The following is a 14,510-nucleotide window of genomic DNA, read 5'->3' as shown; positions in this document are numbered from 1 at the left end:
CTAGATTATATGAGATCCTCATTATTATTTTTTAAGGCTTCATCTGTCCATGGCTCTTGATGATTTCCCGTCTCTAGCATCAGCTTCTCTAGTTGCACATCTAGAGGTTGCTGTGTCCTCTCAGCCTACCTTCATAGTAGTTCCTCCATTCTTTGTTCCCATCTTCTGTCAGCCTGCTCAGTTTGTTTTTTAATGTGTTACAATAACACTTCAGATTCTCTCCTTCACCCCTCCACCCTTTATCTTCACAGTATTTCAGTAATGATCTTTGTAAACCATGGCAAACTCTTGATTAAAAGCTTGGAGTGATTTCTTACTGTCTGTTGAATAAAGTTTAGGCTTCTTTAGCATGTGAGAAACTTCATGAATTAATTCCTACCTATTCTTATTCCTTACCCCCTTGTATGTAAGAAAATCATAATTGCTACTGTGTTGGTTTGTAGTTTGATGGGACTTAACCTGTTATGCTTTTGTTTCTGATTTATAGCTTGCAATTCTGTTTATTCTGTCTTTTTATTCAAGCATTATATTATTCCATTATCTGTCACCAGTGTTTTAAAGACCTCTCATACTAGCTCATAGATTAATGTTATTTCGTGTTTTGGGCTTTGAAGTCCAACTCCTGTGCTTTGTTGCTAAGCATTAGAATTTTGATGATCTACTAGCAATTTCTGTGCCTTGTATCTATCCACTTTTACACCTACTTGTCAATGTTGCCATTAAACAGTAATATTAGCCATATTTCTTAGTTGCTACTATCCAGTTGTGTAGTCATATATTCTTGGTGGATTTCTTTTTGAACAGCTTATGGACATTTTCATGAAAGTTATTTTGAAGCCAGATGTCCTGGCACACTTTAAGTCCAGCACTCTGGAGGCAGAAGCAGGCAGATTGTGATTTCAAGGCCGGTCTGATCTGTATAGTGAGATCCAGGCCAATCAGGGCCACATAGTGATACTGGCTCACAACTATCACCAAGAAAGAGAGGAAAGAAGACATAGAAAGTGGTCTGCATCAAACAGAAGTCCATGTTCAGTAGGTCTGTGGCACAGAGGCTGCATTTCTGAGATGGTCGCACTAGCTTTGACTAGCAAGGTGGCTAATACAGAATTTACTTGTACCCATTGTAGCCCTCCTAACCTTTAATTAATTTAGATCACAGCTTTCCTTTTGAAGACTGTGATTTTTAAAATATGTACCGGTGTAGTGACAGTTTTAGAGTTTTGGTTTCTTTGAAAAACACAGAAATATGGGAATGTGTTTTGGTTTTAATCCCAGGTGTGGGGTACATGGCTGCTTCAGATTGTCCACAGCAGCTGACTATGATTTTCCTTGTGCTCTAACAGGGATGTGATTTTTCCCAGCTGCAGATAGTCTCTGTGATTATGTGACATTTGGAATTTTGGGGACTTTTCAGAGGGTATATAATCAATCACAAAGATGTGAAGAGAAAGACCACTGACCCAAGTCACCATTACCAAATTAATTAAAACAAGCTTTTGAATTCATGTACATGGATGGGCTGTTTCCCCCTAAGGCGAGATTCAAAAGGTTAACATTGGACATGAAGACAAGGATTTTAGAAGTAGGGGGTTTTCAAATAGGGGGTTTAGTGGGCAAAATAGGCCAGCTTACAGGAGCAGAACCTAAGTGTACCAAGTTAGTCATAAAGACCTCTAACAACAAAGGCATAGATTGCAAGTGGTTGGAACAAGGTTGTCTTAATAATAGGTAGTCATAACAGCCTTTTGAAACAAAGGTAGAGTTGCAAGATGATTATAAACAAGTTTTTGAAACAAAGACATGGTTGCCATTTTCTGGAACAGATAGTATAGAATCATTTGTAATTAAGGTTACAGGTGGGACATAGCCCAATCCTTGAGTAAAAGAGGTTTGTACCAAAGGAGTGGGGTGTGTGTGTGTGTGTGTGTGTGTGTGTGTATTTGTATTTTCATTGTTATTGAACTATGTCATTTAGCTTTATATAAGCCTGTGGCATGGTTAAAAACCAGGCCACTATTTGCTGTGAACAGTAGTGATAGTTAGAGGATGTGATACTTAACAGGCAGAAGGTTCACTGTGCATTTGAAACTAGCCTGGCCTTCTCAAGTGAGTTCTAAGCCAGCTTGGACTATAGAGTAGTATCATATCTTTATAATAAAAACAAGAGGAGGGAATAGCAAAGTATGCCAAATGCTAAAGAAAAAAAGCCTGGATGGGGGATAACAGGAAAGCTTTCAGTGGCAGTGCATTTACAGTTTGAATAGGATAGGATCACTGAGTAAGACAAGTGTTTTGTTGTTGTTTTGTTTTGTTTTGTTTTGTTTTTCATTTAGCTCAGGGACCAAGTAGCAGTACATCTTTTCTGATATCCTGGGGAAAGGATGCAGGTGGCAGTCCTGTACATGTGCCAGGCCTAGAGCAAAGGCTTTTGTGGCTTGTTTAAGGAAGAGCCATGGGTCAGTGCAGCTGGAGTAGAAGAGGAACTGGAGTCTGGTTGACATCTATAGACTTAAGCTTTTAATCTGGGGGAACCAGGCTACCACTGGAGGTCTTTAAACAGAGGTGTGGTTTATCATATCATAATTAGGATTGCTCTGCCTGTGTGGTGAATATGTGGTAGATAAAAGTATTTGTAGACCATTTAGAAGACTGTTTCAATCATCCAAGTAAAGGTTGCTAGTGTCTTAAATTAGAGAACAATGGAGTTAGTGAGAAATGTGTAGGCTCAGGATACAAACTGAAGGTAGAAACAATTGATTTGATGGCAGGAGAATGAGATGTCTTTGGGTTTCTATTGCTGTGAAGAGACACCATGACCACAGCAACTCTTATAAAAGAAAACACTTAATTGGGGCTGGCTTGCAGTTTCAGAAGCTTAGTCTGTTACCAACATGGCAGGGAGCATGGCAACATGTAGGCAGAAAGGAGTTCTACATCTCGATCCACAGGCAGGAAGGATAAAGAAGCTGCCACATTAGGCCTAAGCTTGAGCACATGAGACCTCAGAGCTTGCCTCCTCAGTGACACACTTCCTCCAACAAAGCCACATCTAATCCAGCAAGGTCACACCTGCTGATAAGAGTATCACTCCGTGTGGGCCTGGTGTTTAGACACATGAGTCTATGGTGGCCAAACCACCACAGGGAGAGTACACGTGCATGACTGGCATATTAAGTCTGAAGAAATAGAAGTGAAGTGGCACTGCTAGCTAGGATGGGAAAGACCACAGGTCTAGTAAATTTAAGAAAGGAAATATCAGACTGGCAGGATGGCTCAGCAGCTAAGAACACTGACTGCTCTTCTGAAGGTCCTGAGTTCAAATCCCAGCAACCACATCGCGGGTCACAACCACCCATAATGAGATCTGATGCTCACTTCTGGTGTGTCAGAAAACAGCTACAGTATGATTATGTATAATAATAAATAAATCTTTGGCTGGAGTGAGTAGGGTTGACAGTGTGAGCAGAGGTCCTAAAATTCAATTCCCAACAACCACATGAACGCTCACAACCATCTGTACAGCTACAGTGTACTCACACACATTAAATAAATAAATAAATCTTTTTAAAAAGGAAATATCGAGTAGTAAATTACATAGTTGTTGATAAATTGCTAAATCACTTTGCGTACTATTTAAGTCATCTTAAGAATCATTTTCTCTCTGGCTTAATTTTGTTAGCCCGCAGTTGTTTTTTTTTGTTTGTTTTGGTTTGGTTTTTGGTATGTGTTCTATGAAGATTTTTACTAATTTCTATTAAAATGGTATGTGTGTGTCTGTGTGTCCATCCATCTGTACACGTATGCACACTCACATGCATATATTTGGGGGTGTCTGTGAATTCCAGAAGAGAATGTTTGGTCTCCCGGAAGTGGAGGAAGTGGAGTTCGAGGTAGTTGTGAACCATGTGGTCTGTGTGATAGGGTCTGAATGGGAAAGGAACAGCAACCTCTCTAAACCATTCATTGTATATTAACTAACCTAGGGTGCTCAAGTTGCCTTTCTTCATTCTCATCTCAGAAAAACCTTCCGTGACTGGAATTTGCTGCCTTCTCCTTTCCCTTCCCCTTCCCTTTCCCCACCCTCACCCCACAAGACAGGGTTTCTCTGTGTAGCCCTGGCTGTCCTGGAACTCACTCTGTAGACCAGGCTGGCCTTGAGCTCACTGAGAATGTGTGCCTCTGCCTCCACCTCCTGAGTGCTGGGATCAAAGGTGTGCTCAATCACTGCCCAGGCTGACCTGGAACTCAGGAAGCTCTTGGCCTCTGCCTCATTCAGCAAATCTTACTGGCATATGCCACCACAACGGGCAGTTTACTGCCTCTTCACCGAAAAGTTCTAAGTAATTGAGGCTTCAAACAAGATTGCTTGAGCATTCAGTATTTCTGAGGATCTGGTTTGTCTTCTGGTCTCAGAGTAGCTGCCAGCAGCTTCAGAGACTGTTAGTTCCTGTTCATACTCAAACTGAAGGATTTTCTTTTCCTTTGATGCTAAAAACCAGGTTTGTGTTGTTACAGATACATTCATAGCTCTTGAAGCAAAATATTTTCTCCAGATTTGGATGAGATCGTTTTTTTACTGTTATAAAGATTATCATGACTAGAATAATCCTGACCAACACTGCTGCAGTTGTACATGTGTATTGGGGTTAGGGTTGCTGGGAAAGAAGTTAGAAATTCGGGAAAGAAAATGGATGAGTTGCTTGTTAAAGGAAAAGACGATATTCTTATGCTAATCCAGACGCTGGATAAGGAGCAGAGCTGCCATGCAGACAATGGCTGTGGAGCCAGGAAGTCTGCAGCCAGAATAGTACTTCTCAGAAAGCTTGTCAGGCCCGGCGCCTGGAACTGCCTAAGGGGGCTTCCCTGGGAAGGGGGCTTTCTTTGCCGATTTATGGAACTTGCAGCTGGCCAGCTTGCTGGAAATTCCCACACCTTTCTAGTATTAAGTAAAAATGAAGGGGATGGGGGTGGCTTGACAGGAAAAGGAAAGAATGACTGCAGACTTGTTTTTTCAGCTGACTTCAGACTTTCGCTATTTCGTTTAGGGTTTTCTTTTCTATTTGTTCTTTAGTTATGATTGAACTGTTAGTTCAATCTTCTTGTTTGTGAACTTTTATATTTTTTTAATTTAAGATATTCTTGGGGCTGGAGAGTTGTCTCCACAGTTAGGAGTATATAGTACATAGTCCTCTTTCAGAGGACTTAGGTTCAGTTTCTAGCACCTATATAGTTCATGATAATCTAGTCTAGGGCACCAGACACACAGGCATGCATCCAGACAGACCGTCATATACATGAATAAATCTTTCTTTAGTCGATGATGGCGGTGGTGGTGGCACACACCTTTATCCCAGCTCTTGGGGGGAAGAGGCAAGCAGATCTCAGGGAATTTGAGGACAGTGTGGTCTACAGAGTGAGTTCCATGACTACCAGGGCTATACATAAAAACCTTGTCTTGAAAACAAACAAACAAATAAAAATAAATAAAAAGTAACAGATAAATATTTCTTTTAAAAATACTTTATATTTTCTTGTAATTTCATGTTATTTTCCTGAAGAAATGTATCAGTATGGGTATATGCAATTGTTAGTTACCATTTGATAGCTTTTAAATTCCTGCATTATTTTACTGTTTTGATTAAGTGGCGTTTTAAATATCAGCCTGCGTGCATGCATGTGTCTGCCACTGATTCCTCTGCCACTTTTTTTTGAGATCTGATCTAGTTAGGGTGTCCATCATGTCCTCACAAGACTTCTGTCTCTACCTCCCGAGCACTGGGTTTTATAGGCATACATAGCTGTACGTGCTTTTTATGGGCCTACTGGGAATCAACCTCCGGTCCTCATACTTACATGGAAACGCTTTACAGGTTGAGCCATCTCCTTAGACTCTGTCTTTATTGTGAGTGGCATTTGCAAATGTAGTTGTTTTTTTTTAAACTTTAAAAATATTTTACTTATGTATGTATTTCTTTGAATGTTGGTCTTCTGTCTGCATGTACATCTACAATACAGAAGAGGGCATCAGATCCCTTTACAGATGGGTGTGAGCCTCCATGTGGTTGCTGGGAATCGAGCTGAGTACCTCTGGAAAGGCAGCCAGTGTTCTTAACTGCTGAGCTATCTCACCAGCCCAAGTAGACAGTCTTAATTTATGGTGAAATTTCTAATGAATGTCAGTGAAATAATTCAGCTGTTAAAGGTCTTGCTTCTCAAACCTGACAAATCAAGTTCCATCCTTTTTTTTTTTTTTTAAAGATTTATTTATTATATGTAAGTACACTGTCGCTGTCTTCAGACACTCCAGAAGAGGGTGCCGGATCTATTTACGGATGCTTGTGAGCCACCATGTGGTTGCTGGGAATTGAACTCAGGACCTTTGGAAGAGCAGTCAGTGCTCTTAACCGCTGAGCCATCTCTTCAGCCCATCAAGTTCCATCCTTAGACTCAGCGATCAGACAGTATTGATTTCCCCAAAGTTGTCTTAATTCCCTAACTCAAGTACCACATGATAATAAATAAAAACTGTTTTTAAAGATTATGATTTCTAGGAATTTAAAAACCATGTATTTTATTTTTAAAGGTTAAGATAAAAACATCAGTCTTGGTATGGTTATAAAATAAGGTTACAGAGGGTATGGTGGTATAAGCCTTTAAAATCCCAGTACTCAGGAGGCAGAAACCAAATAGGATCTTTATAAGTGTGAGGCCAGCCTGATCTACAAAATGAGTTCCAGGACAGCAAAGGCTATATGGAGAAACCCTGTCTTGAAAATAAAATATAATATAATCAGGTAATTTGCTGCTGTATTATGATTGTACATACAGTTAACATGAGACAAAGAGAAGTCTGCAACATTATTTTTGCTACTAATGATTATAGCAATGACACCTGTTTATTGAATATGTAATACTGGTGTACATAATCATATCACCAGGTTAATAATATTCCCATTTTGTAATTAAGTAAAAAGGGAAGCCTTCATAGATGAATTAACATTGTTAAAGTCGTGAGTCAAGTAAACCAGCACTGACATTGAAACCAAGCAGATTGCTATCATAGTTACCCCAGAAAAACTGTTCTCTGGTGTATAATAGGAAAACTGTCTTTACCTTGATAATTAAACTAATGTTACTTTTATGGAATTGAATCTATAATATAACATAGAGGGGGCAATCTATAATAATGAAGAATTTAAAAGTCTCTTCTATATCTCTCCAAAATGGATCTTGTGGAAATATGTTAAAACAGCATGCTCTTGGCTACTTCTTTGAAGAAACATATCGGTGATGTCACAGTTGTCTGGGTACTCTGTGTGGGTGTTGCTGTGCTGTGCTCTCCCTGACTACCTTTCAGACTTATTTCCTGACGATGCTTATGGTGATTAGGCTTTTACGTTTCAGTCTGTTTCTCACAAAATTAGTTTATCTATTATCCCCAAGGTACTGTTCCAAAGTTAGTTAACTCATGACAGCTGGCATTTATCATCACATGTATTCTCAAGAATCCACCAAAGCAGCAGGACGTGGTGGCACATGCCTGTAATCCCAGCACTGTGGAGGCCGAGGCAGGAGAATCATCACCTATTTGTTGCTGCCTAAATCTTGAGGGACTGTTTGAATATGCTTAGAATGGCTGCTGGCTTCAGTAAGAGTACACCCATGACCTAGTCAAAAAAGTCACTTATGTTTACATCTTACTTATTAGAAATATGTCTCGAAAACTAGTCCTATATTCAAGGGAGGGGAATTAGACTTCACTCTTTGAGGGATGTATCAAAGTGACTGTGAACATATGTCAGGGCTTAACAGTGATCTTTTGACTTAATGGAGAGGGAGTTTAGATAAGGGTCTTACTGTGTAGCCAATGCTGATCTCTACCTTCTACCTCTGTGTTGGCCATCCGTGTTGAAATTATAGACGTGCACCATTATGTCTGGCCATTAGTGCAATTTCTAACTAAATAGTGCTATAGGACTCTTTCATCCAAGAGCCTTAGCTTTTAGTATCTCAAAGCTGTTGACATAATGGAAGATTTGTATCTTCAGCCTTTAAGCTTGATGCCCAGCAGACATCCCTTTTGGGTAATCTCAGCTGTCTAAATCTGAACCCTTAAGCTCTTTTTCTTCACTTTGTCCAAAAATCTGCTTATTCACATTTCAGTAATTGCTCAGATGGGCAGTGTGGGAGCCACCTTTGACTGCTCGGGCTCCTTAACCCTTGCATCCAGCCATTACCAACTACTGCAGAGTCTTGCTTTTTAATTGTATTCATTCTGTGCTCCTGCCACTTCTGATCCTAGCACTATCGTCACTCTCCATTTTCACAGCAGTCTTCCCACTCCTGCTATGCTTCTGCTACAGCTGACACCACCCATCTTACATTTTAAAACCCAAAGCTTTCTAGGGTCCTTGACCTTTTTGTCTTTCAGCCTCTTTTGTATTGCACTACTGTATTCTCCAGAGTTCAGAAGCATTGTCCTCTGTTTCTCTGTTCCTCAGACATATCTTTGCACAGACTGTTAGTTTGATTGATTATCTTCACATAGCACCCTAAGTCTTACTCTTCAGGATTGGGGGGAGGGGGCTTTTCCATCTTGAATAGATCTGGAACCTCCATGGTTTCACATTTTTCCTACCTTTCACTTAGTGAAAATATGTTTACATTTGTTATTGTCTTGTTCTGTGTCAAAAGTATTTTCATCTTTTCTTTCTTTCCCCTGAGATGCAGAGCCTCCCACAAACAGCTCTATCTCTGTGCTCAGACCCCCTGTGCTAGAGTATTGAAATTGTCTCACCCGGTGACTATGAACTCCTGAAAGATGAGTCTGGTTTTCTATCATGACTATAGTTTTGGTGTGTGATATGTAGGCTGATGCATGAATAAACCCCTTATGAAGAATATCTAATGGCAAGAACATGGTTACACAGGACTTGAGCTTTAGAGGGATTTAGTGACCCGTTCTATTAGTATTGTCTCCCTTTCTGCTGTTTGTTCCTCTTACATCCTGTGACCCTTGGTTATTTCATTTGTATATAAATGAAATAATTTGTATGTCCTTTCCATTCCTGTAAGCTAGCCTCTAAGGTTATAGCAGTGTGTTTCTATCAACACCTGGTGAGATGACAATTCATAGTTTAGAACTGTTCTGCGTACAGATAATGTATTGAGTTTATAGTTGCCACAGGTTTCTTGTTTGTTTTTGCTTTCTGAGATAGGATTTCTCTGTGTAGTCCTGGCTGTCCTCGAACTCACTCTGTAGACCAGGCTGGCCTCAAACTCACAGAGATCTGCCTGCCTCTGCCTCTTGAGTGCTGGGATTAAAGGCGTGAGCCACCATCTTCTGGCTTCTGTTTTCTTCTTAATATTTGTGATAGGGTGGTGGTTACATTGAAACAGATTCTGGCTACATAGCCCAGACTGGCTAGAACTTGTAATATTTCTGTCTCAGACCCATCCCCACTCCAAGTGCTAGAATTAGAGGCAGAGGCATTCATTACAGTAATAAATAATTTAATTACATTAGCACAAACAGAGAAAGCTATAGAAGGAGAGTTTTCTTTCTTTTCTTTTTCTCTTTTTCTTGTTATTTTTGTAGAGCTGGAGTTGCTTTGCTGTTGCCCATCTTGCCTTAGAACTCTTAGGTATAAGGAACTTCTTTCCTGTCAGCATCCCAGTAGTGGAGACCTAACATGTATACCACACTACTGAGATACCCAGTATGTTTGTCTTGCTGATTTGAAGTTAGGAGAGATTGCAACTTTCTACTAAATTATTTAGGCTTTGTAGATACGGTGCCTTAAAAAAAAAAAGGATAGCTTTAATCTCTAAAAATATATTTCAGCAGAGCTAAGACTGTAGCTCAGCTATAGACTGTAGCATATGCAAGGTCCTAGAGTTGATCATATCACAATTTTTAAAAATCATATTTCTGTATTTAAAAGTCTGGCTATGCTTGTTTTCTTCTCCATACCTGGAAATGTTCCAATTTTTCATTGTATTCATTGCCTTGTTCATTTTTCTTTTCCAGAAGTCTTAAGAAAGCAGCAGGTGAAAGTCATTGTCAAGTGATTTTGTTCTATAAGGAAACCTCATTCAGGAAGGCCATTTACATTAGTGAAATAGCAGAAGTAATTCAAAGTGGCCGTGTACAGGACTCGTGCGAATTGGACAATGACTGAGCTATACACTTACATCAGATTATTGGGAGCCTGTCTGTTCATCATTTCTCATGTTCAAGGTAAATTGATACTTGTTTCTGTAAGTCATTTCTATATATAAAGCACTTAAAAGTCTTTGATCTGCTCTCAGCTCGTGTTCCTTTCTAAACAGGTCAGCCATCTCAGCACAACCTTAAGTAAAGAAGTGAAGAACAAACATGCCAAAAGAAATTGTGAACTTCCTGTAGACACCTTTTAAACATCTTAGCCTCCCTGAACCTTTTTTTCTTAACATAGACATAGCTTGAGATTCATCTTGTGAGGATCAGATGAAATTAAGTATAAATAGCCTGCAACTTAGTACCTAAACCACAAAGCAGTAGGTAATTGATACTGAGCTTTAAAATATCCTGTCTTTTTCAAACCCAAGGAATAAGCACAAATAATAATTCAAATTGTTTAATTGTCATGAGAGTTTGGAAAATAAATACACTTATTTATCTGTGCTAAGTTCTAAAATTTCTCCATAGAGTATTAACAGTCTATTTGTGACCTCTGTTGCATACTGTGTATTTATAGATCAGACTGGAACTTAAAATTTGATAAATACATTTTCGTACAGATTTTCCCTGATTGGTTTGATTAGGACAGTATTTTGAGCGAAAAAGTTAGCATTGCTTTGTAAGAGCTTTTGAGATAGAACTTACCACCATCTTGGTTTTCTTTTTTAACATACATTATATTTGTGTATGTATATGTGTTATGTTTGTGCACACATGTGCGCATCTACATGTGGAGACCAACAGTTGGCACTGGGCTTCTCCCAAGGCTCTCTGAGTGAACCCGGGGCTTGCTAATCGGCTAGACTGGCTTCCAACTACCCCAGCCCATAGCCTGCCATCTTCATTTTCTGAAGATTTTGGCTTTATAAATTTCAATTTCATATTTAGTTCTGAATGCTGAGGATTATTTGTCCACATGAAGAAATTTGGGTAACAGCATAAAGGTTTTTTATCTTTGAAGGCTATTCCTTTTCAGTATTTGTTTTTATTAACAAATACTTGGAGGTAAATTTCTTTTCTGAATATTAAGTATAAGAAACTTAGGGATGACCAGCCAGTGAGCATATACAAGCTAGTTTGAGTCCCCTGGCACATATGTAGTAGAGGACAGCCTTGTCTGGCCTCAGTGGGAGAGGAGGTACCTAATCCTGTAGAGACTTGATGCCGTAGAACAGGGGGATACCCTCTCAGAGGCGGAGGGGAGAGGGGATAGGGAGAAGGGCTCTGGGAGGGGGAGACCAGGAAGCGGGGATATAAATAAATAAAATAATTACTACTTCATACAAGAAGAAACTGAAGGGTGGAGAAATGGCTCAGTGGTTAAGAGCACTGGCTGCTCTTCTAGAGGACACTGACTCAGTTCCCAGCACCCATGTGGCAGCTCACATAGGGTTTGTCTTAGACCTGAGACAGTTCCTACTCCAGTTCCAAAAGATATGATACCCTCACATGGACATGTGTGCTTGTACATAAAATAAAAATAAGTCATATTTTTAAAAGAATAAGAGACATAAGATCATTAAAATTTAAGTTATGGGGTGGTAGAGGTACATATTTTTAATCCTAGCACTTGGGAATCAGAGGCAGGCAGATCTCTTGAGTTGGAGGCCAATAAAAAAACCTAAATACATACATAGATTATACATACATACATACATACATACATACATACGAATCAAGTTATGGAATCCCTAGCTCTTACATTCTGTTTTCCTGCTGTCAGTGTATGCATATGTGTTATTTTTCTTATTTCGTATACATCAGTATTGCTAAATTTACAGTTGAGTTCACATTACTGAACCACTTCATATTTATAGTGAAATTCATACTTCTTTAATCCTTTTGGCTTTACCATTCTTTCCACGTGATTTTGTTTAAAAAATTCCGTGTCATGTATTGCCATTTAAGGCCATAAACTATAATGCAAGATTCTTCGGCAAATTTTTGATAGTGTGGTCTGGATTCAGACCAATGACCCTGGCATGAGAGGTAGAGTACAGGACTTACTTCACGCTTTCTGTTCCCTTACTTAAGCAATTAGCGGTCTCTACAAGGTGCTTAGTAACTCCCTTTTCACAGAGACATTCAAATAGGATTCTTCTTAAAAGCTAGTTAAAAGTTTTGAACCAGAAAATTAGAGTGGAAATGCACCCCCCCAACCTCCACCATCCTGAAAGCATTAGAAATTATCTCAGCCTTTCTTGAAGTCTCTATTTTATACCCTAGTAAACTGTAACTGTCACACACGACAGGCTCGAGATCTGTTTACATGGGTATCACAAATATGGGAGAAGCAGATTCCTCAGTGTTGCAGCTCTGAACTCCTTAGTGCCATAGGCTTTCAGGTCAGGCTGTCAAAGACTTATTCCAGGCTGAAAGTTAGAGGCTTACTGCTCTAGGTACTCAGAGCAGAGCACACTCTGGGCCTTGTGAGGCATCAGAACCCTTGGCTTTTGTTGGTTTGGTTTGGTGTTTGTTTTTTGATTGGTTTTTTGGTTTGGTTTGGTTTTTTGGCTTTTATTTTGGAGTCAGGTTTGGATCTTTAGGAACTCTTCCAGCTACCTGGGATACCTCGCTTGACTGGTCAGGCTTTCTCATAGCCTCTGGAGTCTGCTTCTGTTAGCAACCTCCTACCTGTGGTAATTTTGACTGGTTCCTAGGACTAGCGTTTTTATTTTTTGAAATCCTTTATGAATACCTCCGTGATAAATGAGCCTGGAGCACTGTGAGGAGTGAGGCTTTCTGAGGCTGGGCTGTAACTTCAGCAGAAGCAGTGGTCCCAGAGCTCCCTGCAGCTGGTGTGGTGTTTCCTCAGAGGAATCCCTGGCATGTTCAAAACAGCCAGTCTGAGACGGCCAGGGCACTGCTAGTTGTGAAAGAGCTGCTGTTTTGACAGTTCCTCAGTCAAGGCATCTAGGCACCAGGGAGGAGTCTTGCAGTTGTCAGTCAAATGGCCAGTTGGCTGTTTCAAATAATTTATTTAAAGAAAAGCCAAGAGTGTTGGGGAGAGGAGGAGCCAGAAGTTTTGGGAGTTGGGGGTAGGGAAGAGAAAAGAGAAGAGATGAGAAATCAAAACACTAGAGAACCATTGTAGTAGGGACTTGTCCTGGAATTAACATTCTCGAGTTTTCCAGTGTTTAGCTCTCAGCCTTTGGGAGAGGGATTGTTCTGCCCTGCTCTTTTTTGTCACTTTTGTTTGTCTTTCATTAGTTAGTATAAAACTTGTAACTGGGTAGTCTCCATGTATCTCAGTATCTGGTACAGTAGTCTGTATATAATTCTTTATAAATTGATATGAAATTTACTTTTAAAGTATAATATCAGCAGATATTATGATGAAGGAAACAATGTTCTTTATTGAAGATTGTAACTAAACAAATTTTCAAGCATGATTGTCTACAAATTTCATTTTTTAATACAGGGCAGAATCTAGATAGTATGCTCCATGGCACTGGTGTGAAATCAGACTTGGACCAGAAGAAGCCAGAAAATGGAGTGACTTTAGCACCAGAGGATACCTTGCCTTTCTTAAAGTGCTATTGCTCGGGACACTGCCCAGATGATGCTATTAATAACACATGCATGTAAGTATTTGGTCCAGTCCTTAAGAGTTAGATGAATAGTAAACCCAAACAAGGGTTTTTTCCTTTGTATATGGTATCTTTCCATGGAAAGAAAGGATTCTTGGCTTGAATATAGAAATACTGTTGTCTATCATTAAACAATTGATAATTATTAATTATATCATGATACAGCTTTTTTGTTTATCTTGATTTTTGAGACAGGGTCTTTTCTACATAGACCTGGCACTCACTGTGTAGACCAGGCTGGCCTTGAACTCACAGAGATCAGAATGCTAGGATTAAAGGTATACACACCACTATGCCTGACTTACTTTTTGTTTCTTTAATGACTTTTAAAGTAATGAACGTAATGGTACTTATTCCTTGTAGAAAATGTTTTCTCTTTTGTAGATTACTGAAACAAAAAACAAAACGTTTCCTCATTGCTGCCTTAGCCAGTTATAGCAGAGTGCAGATACACAGAATGTACTGGAATGGTTTTGTTCTCTCTGGATTTCTAGTCCACATCTGTTTTATATGACTTAACTGTATGTTAACCACCGAGTCCACTTACAGATGGTCATGGAACTTGAGTTCATATCTTTTAAATGTGTATGTATTGTGTGTGTGTGCAAGATACGTGTGTAGTTATACATGAAGTGATGGGAGGATAACTTGCAGAAGTCTCCTTCTACTATGTGGGATCCAAGAGTGGAACTCAA

General features: G+C 39.5%; 1 protein-coding gene across 2 annotated transcripts in view; it reads left to right on the top strand.

Annotated features, from left to right (window-relative positions):
- The window catches only part of Bmpr1a (bone morphogenetic protein receptor type 1A), a 96,149-nt gene that overhangs the window by 49,832 nt on the left and 31,807 nt on the right, over nucleotides 1–14,510 (top strand). For both annotated transcript variants that reach the window (XM_021203291.2, XM_029541393.1), the window contains exons 3-4: nucleotides 10,034–10,243; nucleotides 13,647–13,809. In XM_021203291.2, coding sequence (XP_021058950.1) covers nucleotides 10,177–10,243; nucleotides 13,647–13,809 — 230 coding nt within the window. In that variant the 5' untranslated portion in view covers nucleotides 10,034–10,176. The remainder of the gene's footprint in view (nucleotides 1–10,033; nucleotides 10,244–13,646; nucleotides 13,810–14,510) is intronic.

Source organism: Mus pahari, chromosome 8 (assembly GCF_900095145.1).
Source record: "Mus pahari chromosome 8, PAHARI_EIJ_v1.1, whole genome shotgun sequence".
In the NCBI taxonomy this organism is placed as follows: Eukaryota; Metazoa; Chordata; class Mammalia; order Rodentia; family Muridae; genus Mus; species Mus pahari.
This window is presented reverse-complemented; position numbering and strand designations above follow the sequence as displayed.